General features: G+C 44.5%; 2 protein-coding genes across 6 annotated transcripts in view; both read left to right on the plus strand.

Annotated features, from left to right (window-relative positions):
* Positions 1 to 6,320, plus strand: part of spns1 (SPNS lysolipid transporter 1, lysophospholipid) — a 42,056-nt gene extending 35,736 nt beyond the window's left edge. Inside the window, exon 13 of the mRNA XM_083648798.1 lies at positions 2,475 to 6,320. Within this exon, the coding sequence (XP_083504924.1) occupies positions 2,475 to 2,545 (71 nt within the window). The 3' untranslated portion in view covers positions 2,546 to 6,320. The remainder of the gene's footprint in view (positions 1 to 2,474) is intronic.
* A 6,914-nt stretch (positions 6,321 to 13,234) lies between these two features.
* The window catches only part of lat (linker for activation of T cells), a 57,024-nt gene continuing 47,558 nt past the window's right edge, over positions 13,235 to 22,700 (plus strand). For all 5 annotated transcript variants that reach the window (XM_083649005.1, XM_083649006.1, XM_083649007.1 and 2 more), the window contains exon 1: positions 13,235 to 13,453. The gene's annotated coding sequence lies outside the window, so the exon portion shown is untranslated. The remainder of the gene's footprint in view (positions 13,454 to 22,700) is intronic.

Consider the following 22,700-nt stretch of genomic DNA (forward strand, 5'->3'; position numbering starts at 1 on the left):
GGGTTCACATGAGACAGAGTGAGCCATGAGGGTTCATATGAGTCAGAGCCACGAGGGTTCATATGAGGCAGAGTGAGCCACGAGGGTTCATATGAGGCAGAGTGAGCCATGAGGGTTCATATGAGACAGAGTGAGCCATGAGGGTTCATATGAGACAGAGTGAGCCATGAGGGTTCATATGAGACAGAGTGAGCCATGAGGGTTCACATGAGACAGAGTGAGCCATGAGGGTTCATATGAGGCAGAGTAAGCCATGAGGGTTCATATGAGACAGAGTGAGCCATGAGGGTTCATATGAGACAGAGTGAGCCATGAGGGTTCATATGAGACAGAGTGAGCCATGAGGGTTCACATGAGACAGAGTGAGCCATGAGGGTTCATATGAGACAGAGTGAGCCATGAGGGTTCATATGAGACAGAGTGAGCCATGAGGGTTCATATGAGACAGAGTGAGCCATGAGGGTTCATATGAGACAGAGTGAGCCATGAGGGTTCATATGAGACAGAGTGAGCCATGAGGGTTCACATGAGACAGAGTGAGCCATGAGGGTTTATATGAGGCAGAGTGAGCCATGAGGGTTCATATGAGTCAGAGCCACGAGGGTTCATATGAGGCAGAGTGAGCCATGAGGGTTCATATGAGACAGAGTGAGCCATGAGGGTTCACATGAGACAGAGTGAGCCATGAGGGTTCATATGAGACAGAGTGAGCCATGAGGGTTCATATGAGACAGAGTGAGCCATGAGGGTTCATATGAGACAGAGTGAGCCATGAGGGTTCATATGAGACAGAGTGAGCCATGAGGGTTGATATGAGACAGAGTGAGCCATGAGGGTTCATATGAGACAGAGTGAGCCATGAGGGTTGATATGAGACAGAGTGAGCCATGAGGGTTCATATGAGGCAGAGTGAGCCATGAGGGTTCATATGAGACAGAGTGAGCCATGAGGGTTCATATGAGACAGAGTGAGCCATGAGGGTTCATATGAGACAGAGTGAGCCATGAGGGTTCATATGAGACAGAGTGAGCCATGAGGGTTCATATGAGACAGAGTGAGCCATGAGGGTTCATATGAGACAGAGTGAGCCATGAGGGTTGATATGAGACAGAGTGAGCCATGAGGGTTCACATGAGACAGAGTGAGCCATGAGGGTTCATATGAGTCAGAGCCACGAGGGTTCATATGAGGCAGAGTGAGCCATGAGGGTTCATATGAGACAGAGTGAGCCATGAGGGTTCATATGAGTCAGAGCCACGAGGGTTCATATGAGGCAGAGTGAGCCATGAGGGTTCACATGAGACAGAGTGAGCCATGAGGGTTCATATGAGGCAGAGTGAGCCATGAGTCTGAAACTAACGTTAGTTCAGTGCGGTAGTAGCTTGATAGCTGACAGTTAACATTAGCAAACAACACACATACAGTGATTTAGCTCAACACTCACCAGAAATATCAAGTGTCTAGCCAATCTGCTCCCACAATTGAGCCTTTCTGTCTCTGTTGCGATAGTTTCTCCATGATTAAGTTGCCAGAAAAGCAGCACCCGACACCAGCGTCTTTCTGAAAAGTTAAAATATTTTCAGCTGGAAGCGCTGGGAGTCGGGCGCACAAAAACGCCTGAGCGCTGTGAAAATAGACGCTGGGCGCAGCGCACTTTCTCTAGACGTCCGTGTGCGCCCGCATACGCTCTCCCCCCATTGGAAACAACTGAAAAAAGACGCTGGACCTGATGAAAAGACGCTAGATGGACACAGGCCCTAAAGCACTGTGGACGCATCGCGCACCCAGATCAGAGAACCGCACTCCAGCCGTGGCAGGCACAGAGAGCTGTCTGCTGAGTGTGAAGTTGGCCATGAGCAAAAACAGAAAAAATACATTAAATGCTTCCATACTGCTCACCTGGTGTAATCCAAGTCTCCACAAGCCCTGAGATGCCAAGTTGACTTGAAAAGATATCATTTACACCCTGTTTTTAGCTGACATGTTCACTATAGCAAGGTTGTACCCTAGTTGTACTTTCAGCCACTGGCTCCAGTGCAGGTTTGCTCATGGCCTCCTTCACACTCAGCAGACTCAGCTCAGCTCTCTGAGCCTGCTGCAGCTGGAGTGCAGTTCTCCTATCTCGGTGTGTGATGGGTCCAGAGTGCTTTACCCAGTACACTGACTGTATGCAAGTACCTCATAGGACCCCACTACAAACAAACTGAACTATCCCTTTAAGAATTTCACATGTGCGTACTTGTACCACAACGGAGTGACAATAAAAATGTTGAATTTTGAATGCTGGATCTCTTGACTGGCTCTCCAGCGACCTACAGTCATAGTTTAATATTGTTCAGCAAAAGCAATGGATCAGATTAGTAATGGCCAATTCTTAACTTTTTGGATCCAAATATGAGGAAATCAAATGGTCTGGGTGCTTCCCCAGCTATAGAGAAGCAGAATGAATGAAAGACCCTTTTCTCTCTTTGCAGATGATGAACCCATCGTCGTACCCAAAAGCGGACGGTCCACCAGGGTGCCAGTATCCAGCGTTCTGATTTGATGAGAGAAACCCTGATGTCAGGGTGCCAGTATCCAGCGTTCTGATTTGATGAGAGAAACCCTGATGTCAGAGGCTTCTCTTTGGAGAGCTGCCTGCTGTTTGGGCCTCTCGCATTCAGCATGGCCCCTCCTGCAGCTGTGTTTTAGTTTTTTTTAGGACTGTGCGCGCTGTTCGGACTGAAGTTTTAGAATAATTTATTTTTAACATTTGTGTCAGCGTTGCTTTTTATAACCGTTCCTCCGCTTGGGGACGCACTGCAGAAGTTCTCCAGACTTTGCGGACAATTTCCCCCCTCTGTTCAAATATGGAAGTTAGCTTAGCAAGCGGCTTATGGGGAATGTATGCAGAGCACATGAGAAGCTGAAAGAGAGCACTACAGACTTCAGGAGTTAGGCAGCCGCCTGTTGTGGAACGACAAAAACTCGTCAAGACGCAACGACAAACCTGATGACCATCTCCAAACAGACAACATTTTACTTGACCCAGTGGGACACTTGGGTTGATGCTCTGTGTTGAAACCAGCTGATCTGGAATCAGCCAGAGATGCACAGCAAGTACCCTATTCCAGTCATTTCAAAGTGAATGAAGGAACCTCAGACTGTAAACATGATCCATAATCTTCAGTATAACCACATATATTTGGCAGCATCAGAACCAAAAGCAGGCGAAGGGCGTTGCATCAAGCCCTTGTTTGAGTAATTTTATGCGTGTGTATGTATGTATATATATCTATATATGTATATATAGATATATATATCTATATATATAGATATGAGAAATATTAATCTCTTTTCATATTCGTATTTGTATATGTTTGCATTGTTTTTTTTTAAAGAGTAACACTATCCATCTTACATTTGACCTTTCCGCAGCCCCGCCCTCTTTTTGTTACCCCGGTCAACTTTCCCCTCTCTTGTGATAGTAGACACACTGTTCAAACCACGTCCTCTTTGAACTCCAGTTACTCTGTTCAAACCACGCCCTCTTTCAACTCCAGTTACTATCAACTTCAAACTAATCGCAGTTTGCATTTTATGCCTTTTTTAACCTTTCTAACGGCAGCCTACGGAGCTAGCCAGAAGTATGTGACGTCACAATTCAGTCTAGCTGACTTTACAGACTGCCAAAAAAAATCATAAAATCTCAACCGCGATTTCTCCAAAGATAATGTAAAAGCTGAACAAGAGTAATAAAGTAGTAACAGTGGTTTGAATGGAGTCTCTAACTGAAAGTATGAAGGAGTAGTTAGAGTTCAAAGTATGTGTTGAACAGTCCTGCCATACACGTCCATTATCTAGTAGAACAGGAAGTTGCCCGAGGAAGCAAAACGGGGGCGGGGCTTAGGAAAGGTCATTTGCGTGTTTGTTGGATGTGAATTGTCCAGCAGATGGTTTGACTTGACTTTAACTCATTGAGTACCAAGGACGGACATGTTCGTCATTTCAAATAGTAACGTAGAGTGCCAAGGACGGACATGTTCGTCAATTGCGTTTTTTGACGGTGGGGCGTCGATCAAAGCCTTCTGCCTCTGATGTACAAATATTATAGCTATTGGATGTGTCTAACCTATTTTACAGAACCCTTAGGTGGCGACAGTGCTCTCCACATAACAGAAAGGCAAGGAAAAAACAAAGAAGAAGTCGTTATGGAAACGGAAATCGCATCGCATCCGTATGCATCGATATGCTGAAGCACGTTACTGCAGCTGTGCCTGCAGCAGCCAATCTGCTCCCACAATTGAGCCGCTCCGTGTCGGTTGCGACAGCAAATCCGCACATCCACACCGTGGAGTTGTTATTATGCTCAACTGGAAGCATCGTTGCCGGTGACAAACACACGCGGAACGCTGTAAAAAAGCCTGGCTGTCCGCACCCTTCACTGTGCGCACAGCAAACTCAGCAGAGAGCCACCACAGACAGGAGGAGGAGTGTGCAGTTGAGGCGAGGCGGGGCGGGGCGGGGCGGGGCGGGGGGGGGGGGGGGGGGGGGGCACGCAGAGCAGCACGCAACACCCAGACAGACCCAGGCAGCAGGACAGGATTGACAAACGCAAGCCAGAATATCCGATGCCCACCAGCAGCAAATCAAAACCAGCAAGAAGCTGCAACCAGCAGCGCACGCAGGGGCCAGCGCTGCTGGTTGTAGCTAAAAATATTATTCTGCCAAACAAAATTCCCTGGCCTAAACTGTTTTATTGAAGGAAATTATTTTTGAGGTGTGACTACATTAGAAAAGATTAGCTTCAGAGTCAGTGATGTGCTTGAAATGATTAATTTCACAAAAGGCCAATTATCTCAGCTTCTAGAAAAAAATTGCTATTTTTGGATGAATCAAGCTATCTTCTCCGGCTCATAACTAAAGAACGGAAAATGGGATCAATAAACTTTTTTTTGCAGATGATAGAATAGAGTCTCATCGTTCTTTGTGCGTGTTCAGTGTTTACATAGTAATATCACACAATATTCTGTGGGCCTCGAGAAATCACTGAAAACGCTCTGAAACTCTGGCACTGGGAGCGTCCGTTCTCCAAAAGTGGCTGGCACTCAATGAGTTAATAATGAGGACGTGTTTAATAATGAGGACGTGTTTAACAATGAGGACGTGTCTGAGCTGTTTTGAGAAGGGAATTCATTTGTTGCCTTGCTGTGGTTTTTATTCATTTTTTGTTCTGCAATATTGGGGTCCAGACACAGGCAACGTAGTTGAAAAGGTTTGTGATATTTGAAGAAGGAAGGAAGTGCTGCGTTTATCTTTTTTAATCCTTTGGATGAGGTTGGCCTTCAAGTGTAGCTCAAGTCCCTTAACAGTGAACGCCCAGTCACACTTAGAACTATAAGTATAAAGATAACTTTAACTATTATTACATATTTCACTCTGAGCAAAAATAAAAAGCGGGGGGGTTCGGGGGGTTATATTTTGGATTATTTTTTTTTCGCCCAATTTTTTTTTTCTTTTCTTTTTTTTTCTCCATGTTAAATGTTTCATGGCCACTCACGATTCAGTATGTGTTAGGGTTAGGGCTGGTTGGCTTGGTTCCAGGCTTTAAACTCTTTTTAACGTCTAGAGAAAAGGAATGGGGGATTCTCTGATGGAACGGGAGCTGTGAAAATGTGGGCGGTCACTGTTGTGCTCTATGGCTGTGTTCACACTACAACTATAACTATAATATAGTTGTAGCCATTCTATTCTTCTTCAATCTTTTCATAGTTGAATTCATGGTTATAGTTCTCAGTGTGCATGAGCCATTAAACCTTCTCTTCAAGATATGAAACCTTTTTTAAATCCCCCCCCCCCTCCCCCAGCCTGTTTGGGTTTTATTTTCTTTATTTTTTTCTTCTTTCTACCCCCCCCCCCCCTGATTTTTTATCCCATTTTTATCCCCCGTTAGTGCTAATTTTAATGTATTTATCCTGGTTGCTGCTCCACCCTCTGCCAATCTGGGGAGAGCCGAAACTGGCTCCATGCTTCCTCCGAGACATGGGCAGTAGCCAGCCGCTTCTTCTCTTCAAAGATCTGAAACCTTTTTAAAATCCACGCCCCCCCCCCCCCCCCCCCCCCTTCATGGGTTTTATTTTCTTAATTTCTTAATTTTATTTTTTTCCTTTGATGTGACGTGGGGACGTCACTGCTGGGAAGCTGAGTCAGGTTCAAAGTGCTTCACTACGTTGTCTGACAGGAAACCTGCTTGACTGTATCATAATGTATCATAATGGTTATTTAATGAAAAGAATATAAGAAGCTTTTAAATGATTGTTTAGTAATGAAACTTGTTTGTTAACCTCAAATTATTTTAGCTAATTTCTATTTTTTGGTGAACCATTAAACGATGTGAATGAAATTATTGGATGTTTATCATGCTTCACCAACGTAGCTTTCCTGTGGAGGATAAAATAATGTTTAATGATCCATAAGGGGGTTAATTGGGTCGTTACACCAGCAAAAATAATAGGATATTACTAAGATATTACAGTGTTATGAGGGTCCGACCGCAGTGCATCCATACAACATAAGAGATATTACAGTGTTATGAGGGTCCGACCGCAGTGCATCCATACAACATAAGAGATATTACAGTGTTATGAGGGTCCGACCGCAGTGCATCCATACAACATAAGAGATATTACAGTGTTATGAGGGTCCGACCGCAGTGCATCCATACAACATAAGAGATATTACAGTGTTATGAGGGTCCGACCGCAGTGCATCCATACAACATAAGAGATATTACAGTGTTATGAGGGTCCGACCGCAGTGCATCCATACAACATAAGCGATATTACAGTGTTATGAGGGTCCGACCGCAGTGCATCCATACAACATAAGAGATATTACAGTGTTATGAGGGTCCGACCGCAGTGCATCCATACAACATAAGAGATATTACAGTGTTATGAGGGTCCGACCGCAGTGCATCCATACAACATAAGAGATATTACAGTGTTATGAGGGTCCGACCGCAGTGCATCCATACAACATAAGAGATATTACAGTGTTATGCGGGTCCGACCGCAGTGCATCCATACAACATAAGAGATATTACAGTGTTATGAGGGTCCGACCGCAGTGCATCCATACAACATAAGAGATATTACAGTGTTATGAGGGTCCGACCGCAGTGCATCCATACAACATAAGAGATATTACAGTGTTATGAGGGTCCGACCGCAGTGCATCCATACAACATAAGAGATATTACAGTGTTATGAGGGTCCGACCGCAGTGCATCCATACAACATAAGAGATATTAGTGTTATGAGGGTCCGACCGCAGTGCATCGATACAACATAAGAGATATTACAGTGTTATGAGGGTCCGACCGCAGTGCATCCATACAACATAAGAGATATTACAGTGTTATGAGGGTCCGACCGCAGTGCATCCATACAACATAAGAGATATTACAGTGTTATGAGGGTCCGACCGCAGTGCATCCATACAACATAAGAGATATTACAGTGTTATGAGGGTCCGACCGCAGTGCATCCATACAACATAAGAGATATTACAGTGTTATGAGGGTCCGACCGCAGTGCATCCATACAACATAAGAGATATTACAGTGTTATGAGGGTCCGACCGCAGTGCATCCATACAACATAAGAGATATTACAGTGTTATGAGGGTCCGACCGCAGTGCATCCATACAACATAAGAGATATTAGTGTTATGAGGGTCCGACCGCAGTGCATCCATACAACATAAGAGATATTACAGTGTTATGAGGGTCCGACCGCAGTGCATCGATACAACATAAGAGATATTACAGTGTTATGAGGGTCCGACCGCAGTGCATCGATACAACATAAGAGATATTACAGTGTTATGAGGGTCCGACCGCAGTGCATCGATACAACATAAGAGATATTACAGTGTTATGAGGGTCCGACCGCAGTGCATCCATACAACATAAGAGATATTACAGTGTTATGAGGGTCCGACCGCAGTGCATCCATACAACATAAGAGATATTACAGTGTTATGAGGGTCCGACCGCAGTGCATCCATACAACATAAGAGATATTACAGTGTTATGAGGGTCCGACCGCAGTGCATCCATACAACATAAGAGATATTACAGTGTTATGAGGGTCCGACCGCAGTGCATCCATACAACATAAGAGATATTACAGTGTTATGAGGGTCCGACCGCAGTGCATCCATACAACATAAGAGATATTACAGTGTTATGAGGGTCCGACCGCAGTGCATCCATACAACATAAGAGATATTACAGTGTTATGAGGGTCCGACCGCAGTGCATCCATACAACATAAGCGATATTACAGTGTTATGAGGGTCCGACCGCAGTGCATCCATACAACATAAGAGATATTACAGTGTTATGAGGGTCCGACCGCAGTGCATCCATACAACATAAGAGATATTACAGTGTTATGAGGGTCCGACCGCAGTGCATCCATACAACATAAGAGATATTACAGTGTTATGCGGGTCCGACCGCAGTGCATCCATACAACATAAGAGATATTACAGTGTTATGAGGGTCCGACCGCAGTGCATCCATACAACATAAGAGATATTACAGTGTTATGCGGGTCCGACCGCAGTGCATCCATACAACATAAGAGATATTACAGTGTTATGAGGGTCCGACCGCAGTGCATCCATACAACATAAGAGATATTACAGTGTTATGAGGGTCCGACCGCAGTGCATCCATACAGCATAAGAGATATTACAGTGTTATGAGGGTCCGACCGCAGTGCATCCATACAACATAAGAGATATTACAGTGTTATGAGGGTCCGACCGCAGTGCATCCATACAACATAAGAGATATTACAGTGTTATGAGGGTCCGACCGCAGTGCATCCATACAACATAAGAGATATTAGTGTTATGAGGGTCCGACCGCAGTGCATCGATACAACATAAGAGATATTACAGTGTTATGAGGGTCCGACCGCAGTGCATCCATACAACATAAGAGATATTACAGTGTTATGAGGGTCCGACCGCAGTGCATCCATACAACATAAGAGATATTACAGTGTTATGAGGGTCCGACCGCAGTGCATCCATACAACATAAGAGATATTACAGTGTTATGAGGGTCCGACCGCAGTGCATCCATACAACATAAGAGATATTACAGTGTTATGAGGGTCTGCAGTGCATCCATACAACATAAGAGATATTACAGTGTTATGAGGGTCTGCAGTGCATCCATACAACATAAGAGATATTACAGTGTTATGAGGGTCCGACCGCAGTGCATCCATACAACATAAGAGATATTACAGTGTTATGAGGGTCTGCAGTGCATCCATACAACATAAGAGATATTACAGTGTTATGAGGGTCCGACCGCAGTGCATCCATACAACATAAGAGATATTACAGTGTTATGAGGGTCCGACCGCAGTGCATCCATACAACATAAGAGATATTACAGTGTTATGAGGGTCCGACCGCAGTGCATCCATACAACATAAGAGATATTACAGTGTTATGAGGGTCCGACCGCAGTGCATCCATACAACATAAGAGATATTACAGTGTTATGAGGGTCCGACCGCAGTGCATCCATACAACATAAGAGATATTACAGTGTTATGAGGGTCTGCAGTGCATCCATACAACATAAGAGATATTACAGTGTTATGAGGGTCTGCAGTGCATCCATACAACATAAGAGATATTACAGTGTTATGAGGGTCTGCAGTGCATCCATACAACATAAGTTAAATTAAGTTACGTTATCCTTTTATTGTCCCTCTGGGGGAAATTCATCGTCTGCATTTAACCCATCCTCTACTAGGAACCTTCCTAGAACTAGGAGCAGTGGGCAGCCGCAGTGCAGCGCCCGGGGACCAACTCCAGTTCTTTAGCCAGTGCCTTGGTCAGGGCCACTTACTGTACAGGAGTATTAACCCTAGCATACATGTCTTTGAGAGGAGTATTAACCCTAACATACATGTCTTTGACAGGAGTATTAACCCTAACATACATGTCTATGACAGGAGTAATAACCCTAACATACATGTCTTTGACAGGAGTATTAACCCTAACATACATGTCTTTGAGAGGAGTATTAACCCTAACATACATGTCTTTGAGAGGAGTATTAACCCTAACATACATGTATTTGAGAGGAGTATTAACCCTAACATACATGTCTTTGACAGGAGTAATAACCCTAACATACATGTCTTTGACAGGAGTATTAACCCTAACATACATGTCTTTGAGAGGAGTATTAACCCTAACATACATGTCTTTGAGAGGAGTATTAACCCTAACATACATGTATTTGAGAGGAGTATTAACCCTAACATACATGTCTATGACAGGAGTAATAACCCTAACATACATGTCTTTGACAGGAGTATTAACCCTAACATACATGTCTTTGAGAGGAGTATTAACCCTAACATGTCTTTGAGAGGAGTATTAACCCTAACATACATGTCTTTGACAGGAGTATTAACCCTAACATACATGTCTATGACAGGAGTAATAACCCTAACATACATGTCTTTGACAGGAGTATTAACCCTAACATACATGTCTTTGAGAGGAGTATTAACCCTAACATACATGTCTTTGACAGGAGTATTAACCCTAACATACATGTCTTTGACAGGAGTATTAACCCTAACATACATGTCTTTGACAGGAGTAATAACCCTAACATACATGTCTTTGACAGGAGTATTAACCCTAACATACATGTCTTTGACAGGAGTATTAACCCTAACATACATGTCTATGACAGGAGTAATAACCCTAACATACATGTCTTTGACAGGAGTAATAACCCTAACATACATGTCTTTGAGAGGAGTAATAACCCTAACATACATGTCTTTGACAGGAGTATTAACCCTAACATACATGTCTTTGACAGGAGTATTAACCCTAACATACATGTCTTTGACAGGAGTATTAACCCTAACATACATGTATTTGACAGGAGTATTAACCCTAACATACATGTCTTTGACAGGAGTAATAACCCTAACATGCATGCCTTTGACAGGAGTATTAACCCTAACATACATGTCTTTGACAGGAGTAATAACCCTAACATACATGTCTTTGACAGGAGTATTAACCCTAACATACATGTCTTTGACAGGAGTATTAACCCTAACATACATGTCTTTGACAGGAGTATTAACCCTAACATACATGTCTTTGACAGGAGCAATAACCCTAACATACATGTCTTTGACAGGAGCATTAACCCTAACATACATGTCTTTGACAGGAGTATTAACCCTAACATACATGTCTTTGACAGGAGTATTAACCCTAACATACATGTCTTTGACAGGAGTATTAACCCTAACATACATGTCTTTGACAGGAGTATTAACCCTAACATACATGTCTTTGACCTTCTTGCTGTGAGGCAACAGTGCTAATATAACCATATAACCACTGAGTCCAAACATAGTGAGAAAGAAAACACTGTTTGATCAGCAGTGTAGACGAGGGAGAAATACGTCACATTCTCCGCCCTTAACAAAGACCCCAGCCCCAAATCTTTAGGTTTTCTCGGGGTCTTTTCCAGCCTCGTCACTGCTGGGTCTACCCCTCATCTCTCCTCTCTGGAGGGATTTCTCCACTCCCCCGCCTCTCTATCTCTCCCTCTCTGACTCACTCTCTATCTCTATCTCTCCGTCTCTCTCTCTGTCTCACTCTCTCTATCTCTCTCTCTTTGTCTCTCTCATCTGATTCTCCTCTTGACAGATGGAGAAAAGCAGCAGATAGAGGAGAGGAGGAGGGGGCCTCTGCTTCCTCCCCTCGTTGTGGTTTCCTGTCAGTAGGTGGGAGGATGTCTCATCGCGGCTGCAGCAGCTCTCGCTCACACAGGCAGCACCACCGCCTTCAACTCTGCTATCTGCACTGAGCAGTGATGGAGGCCACAGCCTCCACCAGCAGAGGTGTTGCTGCCTCTGACGTTTTAGAGCTTCTGACCTGCAGGCCCTGTCGCTCTGCAGGCCCTGTCTGTCTCTCTGCAGGCCCTGTCTGTCTCTCTGCAGGCCCTGTCTCTCTGCAGGCTCTGTCTCTCTGCAGGCCCTGTCAGTCGGCAGGCCCTGTCTCTCTGCAGGCCCTGTCACTCTGCAGGCCCTGTCTGTCACTCTGCAGGCCCTGTCTGTCTCTCTGCAGGCCCTGTCTGTCGCTCTGCAGGCCCTGTCACTCTGCAGACCCTGTCTCTCTGCAGGCCCTGTCACTCTGCAGGCCCTGTCTGTCTCTCTGCAGGCCCTGTCTGTCGCTCTGCAGGCCCTGTCACTCTGCAGGCCCTGTCTCTCTGCAGACCCTGTCTCTCTGCAGGCCCTGTCACTCTGCAGGCCCTGTCACTCTGCAGGCCCTGTCACTCTGCAGGTCCTGTCTGTCTCTGCAGGTCCTGTCTGTCTCTCTGCAGGCCCTGTCTGTCTCTCTGCAGGCCCTGTCTGTCTCTCTGCAGGTCCTGTCTGTCTCTCTGCAGGCCCTGTCTGTCTCTCTGCAGGCCCTGTCTGTCACTCTGCAGGTCCTGTCTGTCTCTCTGCAGGCCCTGTCTGTCTCTCTGCAGGCCCTGTCTGTCTCTCTGCAGGCCCTGTCTGTCTCTCTGCAGGTCCTGTCTGTCTCTCTGCAGGCCCTGTCAGTCTGGCAGCCGGTTGCCAGAGTTGTAGCGAGCCAAAAGAGGAATGCTGAATCACCCACACCTCAGCGTTCACTCCAACAAACCTTAACCAGGCTTTTCTCATTGTTTTGAAGCGATTTCAACTGCTGGAGAACTCTTGACACTTATTGGTAGGATTCTGTTACATCACCACACGGCCATCTTGGTAGGAAAATAGTCTTGTAAAGCGCCATATTGGGAGGGAATGCATGTGACATCATACACACCATACTGAATCAAAGATGGTGTGAAGTAACTGGTCCGCTTTTGGTGCTTTGCCCCTGTTTTTCGTGTGTGTCTGTCTGTCTGTGTGTCTGTCTCTCTCCTGTGTTTCATTGTGAATCTCAGGGCTTTTTTCTCAGAGGAGCCGTTGAGGAAGACTGAAAGATCACAAAGATCTGAAACCCGCCGTGTGAGAACGAGTCGACTCAGAGAGGCCCGGTGGAGGAGGAGGTGGTTGAGCGCCATGATGATGACGGAGGAGAGTTTGTGACGAGGGGAGGGGGAGGAAGGGTGGAGAAAGCACCAAAGTAGGTCGGCGAGTGTGGTGAAGGTGCACAAGGCCGCTAGGTTAGACGGCAGCGAGGAAGGCAAAAAGTCACGTTACAAGTCCGAGGGAAGGAGGAAGGTTTGTCCGTCGGCGAGGGAGAGGCTCCGGACATGGCGGAGGTTTGGCTACAGTAGAAGCCTGGAGAGACCAGCACTGACTCCACTGATCCAGAACCACCTCCTATCTGCCGCCCCAGCTTCTCCTCTTCTTCAAGTGCTGTTCCTCAGGTGGGTACGTCTGTTTCTTCTCGTCTCCTCAGGTTTACTTTGTGGCCTCGAGGACTACTAACCCTAACCCTAACTCAGGGACTTCTACTAACCCTAACTCAGGGACTTCTACTAACCCTAACTCTAACTCAGGAACTTCTACTAACCCTAACCCTAACTCACAGACTTCTACTAACCCTAACCCTAACTCAGGAACTTCTACTAACCCTAACCCTAACTCAGGGACTTCTACTAACCCTAACCCTAACTCAGGGACTTCTACTAACCCTAACCCTAACTCACGGACTTCTACTAACCCTAACCCTAACTCAGGGACTTCTACTAACCCTAACCCTAACTCAGGGACTTCTACTAACCCTAACCCTGACTCACGGACTTCTACTAACCCTAACCCTAACTCACGGACTTCTACTAACCCTAACCCTAACTCAGGGACTTCTACTAACCCTAACCCTAACTCAGGGACTTCTACTAACCCTAACCCTGACTCACGGACTTCTACTAACCCTAACCCTAACTCAGGAACTTCTACTAACCCTAACCCTAACTCAGGGACTTCTACTAACCCTAACCCTAACTCAGGGACTTCTACTAACCCTAACCCTAACTCACGGACTTCTACTAACCCTAACCCTAACTCAGGGACTTCTACTAACCCTAACCCTAACTCAGGGACTTCTACTAACCCTAACCCTAACTCAGGGACTTCTACTAAACCTGCGTTTTGACGGAGGGGTGACGTGCGGGACGTGGCCTGAGCAGAGCGGCGATCCCAACGAGCACAGATGATTTTAGATTTCTGATTAGATTTTTGATTGTTTCAAGAGATATTAAAAAAATAATAATGTCAGTGCAGGTTGTCGTATCGACATCGGTCAATGTCGAGATGTTTGCTGGAGAGAGATGTGACGCAAGGCCAAGTCTCCTCATTCACATTAACTATTTAACTGTGACGTCCCTCTCTCTCCTCAGCACACTCTCTCTCTCCTCAGCACACACTCTCTCTGCTCAGCACACACTCTCTCTCCTCAGCACACACTCTCTCTCTCTCCTCAGCACACACACTCTCCTCAGCACACACACTCTCCTCAGCACACTCTCTCTCCTCAGCACACTCTCTCTCTCCTCAGCACACTCTCTCTCCTCAGCACACTCTCTCTCCTCAGCACACACTCTCTCCTCAGCACACTCTCTCTCCTCAGCACACACTCTCTCTCTCTCCTCAGCACACTCTCTCTCCTCAGCACACACTCTCTCTCCTCAGCACACTCTCTCTCCTCAGCACACTCTCTCTCTCCTCAGCACACTCTCTCTCCTCAGCACACTCTCTCTCTCCTCAGCACACACTCTCTCCTCAGCACACTCTCTCTCTCTCCTCAGCACACTCTCTCTCTCCTCAGCACACACTCTCTCTCCTCAGCACACACTCTCTCTCCTCAGCACACTCTCTCTCCTCAGCACACACTCTCTCTCTCTCCTCAGCACTCTCTCTCCTCAGCACACACTCTCTCCTCAGCACACTCTCTCTCCTCAGCACACACTCTCTCTCTCCTCAGCACACACGCTCTCCTCAGCACACTCTCTCTCCTCAGCACACACTCTCTCTCTCCTCAGCACACACACTCTCCTCAGCACACACTCTCTCTCCTCAGCACACACACTCTCCTCAGCACACACTCTCTCTCCTCAGCACACACACTCTCCTCAGCACACACTCTCTCCTCAGCACACACTCTCTCTCCTCAGCACACTCTCTCTCCTCAGCACACACACTCTCTCTCCTCAGCACACACTCAGACTCTTCCATTGTGGCAGCTGCATCAAGTAAACACTTGTTCTTGCTGCGTCTTTTCTTCTCTTTGATGTTCTGGTGTGAAAGAACATCGCTCCTTATTGAGTGGAGCCAAAAAACACAAGATGGCCGCCATGTACGTTGTAGTCTGGAGCGGGGGGGAAAACTCTTTCAGTCTCTCTGTAGACCATGCAGCAGAAACCTTCAGTCTGGAGTGGGGGGGGGAACCTCTCTCAGTCTCTCTGTAGACCATGCAGCAGAAACCTTCAGTATGGAGCGGGGGGGGGGGGAACCTCTCTCAGTCTCTCTGTAGACCATGCAGCAGAAACCTTCAGTCTGGAGCGGGGGGGGGGGGGGGGAACCTCTTTCAGTCTCTCTAGATGATGCAGCAGAAACCTTCCAGTTCAATTATCAACAGTTGGTCTGGTATGTGGTGGGAACTTTGAGGTTTGCAGTACAGTACATGTGTAGCATGTTGTGTGTGTGTGTGTGTGTGTGTGTGTGTGTGTGTGTGTGTGTGTGTGTGTGTGTGTGTGTGTGTGTGTGTGTGTGGGTGCAGGTGTTCTCTGTGATCACCAGTATTGGGAGGGCTACTTTTAAAACGTTTTCCACTACATGACTGGATTACTGAATACATGCCCTAAAATGTCATTTGTAATGTACATATTCTAAATATGTTTGATTACTTTTGGAATACTTGAAGATGGTCTTGCTGAGCCGATTCGTCTGGGTGACTCTGAATGTACTCAAACGCGAGGGTGGTCACGACGCCCCCGGATGAAATGTTACGACCTTTAATCTTCACCATGTTTGTCAGTCAAATGTTCTTTATATTTCCACATCAAAACACGTTCCTGACAGTGTGATGGCTGTGTGTCCCCTGTGACTGTGTCCCCTGGGGCTGTGTGTCCCCTGTGACTGTGTCCCCTGTGATTGTGTCCACTGTGGCTGTGTGTCCCCTGTGACTGTGTGTCCCCTGTGGCTGTGTGTCCCCTGTCTGTCCCCTGTGGCTGTGTGTCCCCTGTGACTGTGTGTCCCCTGTTGCTGTGTGTCCCCTGTGGCTGTGTGTCCCCTGTCTGTCCCCTGTGGCTGTGTGTCCCCTGTGACTGTGTGTCCCCTGTGACTGTGTGTCCCCTGTCTGTGCCCTGTGGCTGTGTGTCCCCTGTCTGTGCCCTGTGGCTGTGTGTCCCCTGTGGCTGTGTGTCCAGCAGGTGCACTGCGCACGCACAAATTCTTGAACTTTCTTTTTTAAGTTTATGGAGAATGCGTGCCTCACATTTAGAGCAGGGGTTTTCAAAGTCTGAGTCTGAGTTTATTTGCTTCTGACTCTAAAATGAAACTAAAATTCCCGCAAGCTGCTGTATCTCTGAACTATCTCTTTAACCAAATCACACAGGCTATTCTATGAGAGCTCCTTTTGATCATTAACATAATATTTGTTTCGCTTCCATTCACTGAGCCTCCCCTGAAACTGCTTGGAGCCCCCTGTGGAGGCCCGCCTCCCACTTTGAAAACCTCTGTTTTAGAGCAAATAAAATAAAACAAACAAATAAAGTCATTCTTAAAGTAATCTATTTTTAAAGAAAATAACTGGCTATTCATCAGAATACCACAAATCTAAACTGTAACTGCAATGGAATACAGATATTTAGTATTTTAAATACGTGTGTATTCTGTTACTCCCCAACCCTGGTGACCACATACAGGGAGTCTCCGTTGATCGGTCAGTGAGCAGACAGACTGTGTGTGTGTGTGTGTGTGTGTGTGTGTGACTGTGTGTGTGTGTGTGTGTGTGTGTGTGTGTGTGTGTGTGAGTGTGTGTGTGTGTGTGTGTGTGTGTGTGTGTGTGACTGTGTGTGTGTGTGTGTGTGTGCGTGTGTGTGTGACTGTGTGTGTGTGTGTGTGTGTGTGTGTGTGACTGTGTGTGTGTGTGTGTGTGTGTGTGTGTGTGTGTGTGTGTGTGTGTGTGTGACTGTGTGTGTGTGTGTGTGTGTGTGTGTGTGTGTGTGTGTGTGTGTGACTGTGTGTGTGTGTGTGTGTGTGTGTGTGTGTGTGTGTGTGTGTGTGTGTGTTGGGGGGTGGGGGTCAGTGATCAGTGCAGAGATCGTCAGGTTGGTACAGGAAGTGGAGTGCAGCATGCCACGTGCATCATGATGGTTTTCCTTCCTGTCGACCGCCATGACGGTTACACCGTGTTATCACCGCCTCCGTCTGTGTGCCACTTATTACAGTTTGTCCCAAACATTTCAACGCATCAAACTGGCTCCATTTCTCAAAACTCTACACAGAAAACTGAACAGAGTTAACGACTTTATCAAAACTCTACACACAAAACTGAACAGAGTTAACGACTTTGTTAAAACTCTACACACAAAACTGAACAGAGTTAACGACTTTGTCAAAACTCTACACAGAAAACTGAACAGAGTAAACGACTTTGTTAATACTCTACACAGAAAACTGAATAGAGTTAACGACTTTATCAAAACTCTACACACAAAACTGAACAGAGTTAACGACTTTGTTAAAACTCTACACACAAAACTGAACAGAGTTAACGACTTTGTCAAAACTCTACACAGAAAACTGAACAGAGTAAACGACTTTGTTAAAACTCTACACACAAAACTGAATAGAGTTAACGACTTTATCAAAACTCTACACACAAAACTGAACAGAGTTAACGACTTTGTTAAAACTCTACACACAAAACTGAACAGAGTTAACGACTTTGTCAAAACTCTACACAGAAAACTGAACAGAGTAAACGACTTTGTTAAAACTCTACACAGAAAACTGAACAGAGTTAACGACTTTGTTAAAACTCTACACACAAAACTGAACAGAGTTAACGACTTTGTTAAAACTCTACACAGAAAACTGAACAGAGTTAACGACTTTGTTAAAACTCTACACACAAAACTGAACAGAGTTAACGACTTTGTTAAAACTCTACACAGAAAACTGAACAGAGTTAACAACTTCGTTAAAACTCTACACACAAAACTGAACAGAGTTAACGACTTTGTTAAAACTTTACACAGAAAACTGAACAGAATTAACGACTTTGTTAAAACTCTACACACAAAACTGAACAGAATTAACGACTTTGTTAAAACTCTACACACAAAACTGAATAGAGTTAACAACTTTGTCAAAACTCTACACACAAAACTGAATAGAGTTAACAACTTTGTCAAAACTCTACACACAAAACTGAATAGAATTAACAACTTTGTCAAAACTCTACACACAAAACTGAATAGAGTTAACAACTTTGTCAAAACTCTACACACAAAACTGAATAGAGTTAACAACTTTGTTAAAACTCTACACACAAAACTGAATAGAGTTAACAACTTTGTTAAAACTCTACACACAAAACTGAACAGAGTTAACGACTTTGTTAAAACTTTACACACAAAACTGAACAGAATTAACAACTTTGTTAAAACTCTACACACAAAACTGAACAGAGTTAACGACTTTGTTAAAACTCTACACACAAAACTGAATAGAGTTAACAACTTTGTTAAAACTCTACACACAAAACTGAACAGAGTAAACGACTTTGTTAAAACTCTACACACAAAACTGAACAGAGTTAACGACTTTGTTAAAACTCTACACACAAAACTGAATAGAGTTAACGACTTTGTTAAAACTCTACACACAAAACTGAACAGAGTTAACGACTTTGTTAAAACTCTACACACAAAACTGAATAGAGTTAACGACTTTGTTAAAACTCTACACACAAAACTGAATAGAGTTAACGACTTTGTTAAAACTCTACACACAAAACTGAACAGAGTTAACGACTTTGTTAAAACTCTACACAAAAAACTGAACAGAGTAAACGACTTTGTCAAAACTTTACACACAAAACTGAACAGAATTAACAACTTTGTTAAAACTCTACACACAAAACTGAATAGAGTTAACAACTTTGTTAAAACTCTACACACAAAACTGAATAGAGTTAACAACTTTGTTAAAACTCTACACACAAAACTGAATAGAGTTAACAACTTTGTTAAAACTCTACACACAAAACTGAACAGAGTTAACGACTTTGTTAAAACTCTACACACAAAACTGAATAGAGTTAACAACTTTGTTAAAACTCTACACACAAAACTGAATAGAGTTAACAACTTTGTTAAAACAACACAAATCTCTTGCAAAATGACACACAGCACTCAAAACCATGTTCTCTCTTCTCAAAACTGATTCTTTCTACTAAAACAGGGGTTCCCAAAATGTTCCATCCAAGTACCACTACCTACCAACCAATTTCCACTGTGTATCCCCCCCACAAAAAAACATGATTTAACCATGCAACAGCAGCAGAGATGCTAAATGACAATATAAGGCTACTAGCTGGTTCAAAACGGACACACAGAAACACACACCTGCCAACATTAGGCTGTGAAAAAGAGGACCCCTTTCAAAATATTTTTTTTTTCCCTCGCCAAAATTGAGCCTATCATTAGCCTTAGCATTAGCATTTGGAGTGTTATTTAGCTACATGTACCTTCCTGACAAACTAACATGTCATGCTGTCAGGTACAAATCGATTCCTTAAGTCTTCTAGTTTAATATGATGCCAGAAACTTCACTCTGGCTTTAAAACTGAGCCTACTGCAGCCTCTGAAAGTAAATATTCAAAATTGTGATATTTCCCAAATATCGTGATATTTCTGAAAATCGGCCCAATCCGGCTACTCCTCAGGGTTATTGTGTTATGTAAAAACTGTTGTCTGTAAAATAAAATAAAAGTCCACAACCACCAGTGGTCCGCGGACCACAGTTTGTGAACCAATGCACTAAAACAATACACACCGCTATTATGTGTATGTCTCACAGAGCATCAGTTAGCTACACACTGCTGTGGTCGATTAAAAAAACGACCATCAAAATAGTCTTCATGTAGCCTATGTCTTGGCTTCATGAGGTCATGTTACATAATCAAATGCATACAGTTGTGTGGAAATAGTTTACCTTTTGTCCTTTTGGTAAAGTGTAGGGCTTTTTGTGCCAAAATAGCATTTACTACCTGTCTCAGGAAAACTCAGTCATTTCACTGATAAGTACAATGAGAAACACTATAAAGAAAATGTTTAGGCTGTCTTTCTGGGGATGTGATGATACTATAAATCAGCAGTGTTTCCCCTAGAAAATGTTTCAGGCCTGGAGGGATTTCGAAACGTACCCTGACCGCAACGGTGGGGGCCCTCGCTGGCGACGCTAAACTTTTAGCTAACCTGTTCGCATCTATGTTGGCAATGGCATCCCAAGTATCATCATACTATTATGGGATGCGATGCGAACAGTTGTATTATGGGATGTGCGTTTCCCAGGCAACGACACACGTTGACACGTTTTGGAACAGCGCTGCACGCTGGCACGATGCTCCTAAAAGCAAAATGCTTATTGTTTTGAATGATTTGGCATCTTCTATTACTGTCAACACTAGTATTGTTGTATTGTAATAATATGCCATAAAGGTTTATTGAAATTTTGGGGAGAGCAGGAAAAAAAAAAAAAAAAATCGTCGTCGCAGGTCAGCTAATGTGGTTGTGTTGGTCACTAGCATGTACAGCATGCACGAGCTGATCCCACAAATGTTCAATTGGGCACCTGATCTACCAAAGTGGTCATTTGGTGTCTGGTCCAAACATCTCCAGGGTTATCCAATCTGGATGACGCCCGTGCTATAGAGCACTGCAGGAATGAGTCCGGAAGTATGCTTCCGGGTTCGTAAGAGGATAAGTGAACAGGGTTTTAGATTGGGGATTTCACTTAAATGCATAAACACTTTCCTAATGTAATTTGGGAGAAAGTTCTAGATGGCATACCTTCTTCATCGATTTGGTCCCCCCCCCCCTGTGGACTCCATGGTTACGCCTTTGGTAATCCTTTACAAATTAGCATTTACTTTCTTCCCATTTTTGGTTGTTGGTAATTGGTAACCAAATCAGTAGTAATCAGAGTAATTTGGGGATTACTTTGCCTCCAAACTTGAGAAATGTAATATTAAAAGGAAATGTGACTGCACGTATGTTATGATCCTTCAAAGGATGAAACTTTTTTTTTTTTTTTTTTATCTCTTAATCTAATTTCCTCTTCCTTTCTCCCCCTGTTCTGATCAGCACATGTGAGACCTGAGCTCTGTTAATTTAACAGGTCATAATCCATTACTCACCAACTGACTGCCACCAAGACTATGAAGGCTCTTGACAGAGAAACGTTGTCAATTTGCAAATATTTATTTGTGTGTCTGAGCCCCCCCCCCCCCTTTTTTTTTTAACCAGAGATAAGACTTACAGTAGTGATTTATTTATGTATTTATTTTTAACAAACAGCTGAGGATGCCATGTGCACTGCAGTCCTTCAATCCTGGGTGCCGGCTGGTGCAGGGTGAATCACAGTGAACCAAAACAAAGAAAAAGTCTTCCAGCGCACAGCAGGATAGGAATGACACTTATTTTTTTATTCGATTAGATTTAAAAACAAGAAGTGGGGGGTACGGTGGTGCAGTGGTAAGTGCTGTCGCCTCACAGCTCGAAGGTCCTGGGTTCGATTCCCACCTGGGACGCTGTGAACGCTGAAGGAATGCGTGCCCGTCCGCATGTCCTCGAGTGCCCACCGCACTCAAAAGGGCCTTTCTGTGTGGAGTTTGCATGTTCTCCCCGTGCCTCCCGGGGGTTTCCTTCATATAGGAACCCCTCACCAAAACATGCAATATCCTGGTTGCTAATGTGGTTCCTCCTCTGGTCGTTAAGGGCGCCTGTTCAGAGGGAGGGGAACTGGTTGGAATAGCGTGATCCTCCCATGTGCTATGTCCTACCGGTGAAGCTTCCCCTGGCAGGTGAAAAGAAGCGGCTGGCTAACTGCCCATGTCTCGGAGGAAGCATGGAGCCAGTTTCGGCTCTCCCCAGATCGGCAGAGGGTGGAGCAGCAACCAGGATAAATAAATTAAATTAGCACTAATGGGGGATGAAAATGGGATAAAAAAATCGGGGGGGGGGGGCAAGAAGTAGCAAACCAGGTATTTCACATACTGCTTCATACAGACATGGCCAATCTGATGGTGTGAAACGCCTGGTCGCTCTTTCTTGTTTTTAAATGTAATCTAATAAAAAAAATGTCATAAGTGTCGTTCCTATCCTGGTGTGCACTGGAAGACTTTCTTACCCTTACAGAAAAAACACATGAACTGTGCAAAATCACATGGGATCATATGTGATTTTTGCACATGTGATGTTGAAAACATTTTAAATGTCACAAACGTGCTTTGCCCATGGGAAGCGTGTGATTTTGGAACATTTTCACATCAGAAATGTGTGAAACCCATGTAAATTGGAAAACATCTTGCTATACAACATGTGGCAAAACATGTGAAAACAAACACGTGAAAATCTTCCAAAACCACACGGCTTTTTTTGGGGG

Source organism: Poromitra crassiceps, assembly GCF_964638095.1.
Source record: "Poromitra crassiceps genome assembly, chromosome: 13".
In the NCBI taxonomy this organism is placed as follows: domain Eukaryota; kingdom Metazoa; phylum Chordata; class Actinopteri; order Beryciformes; family Melamphaidae; genus Poromitra; species Poromitra crassiceps.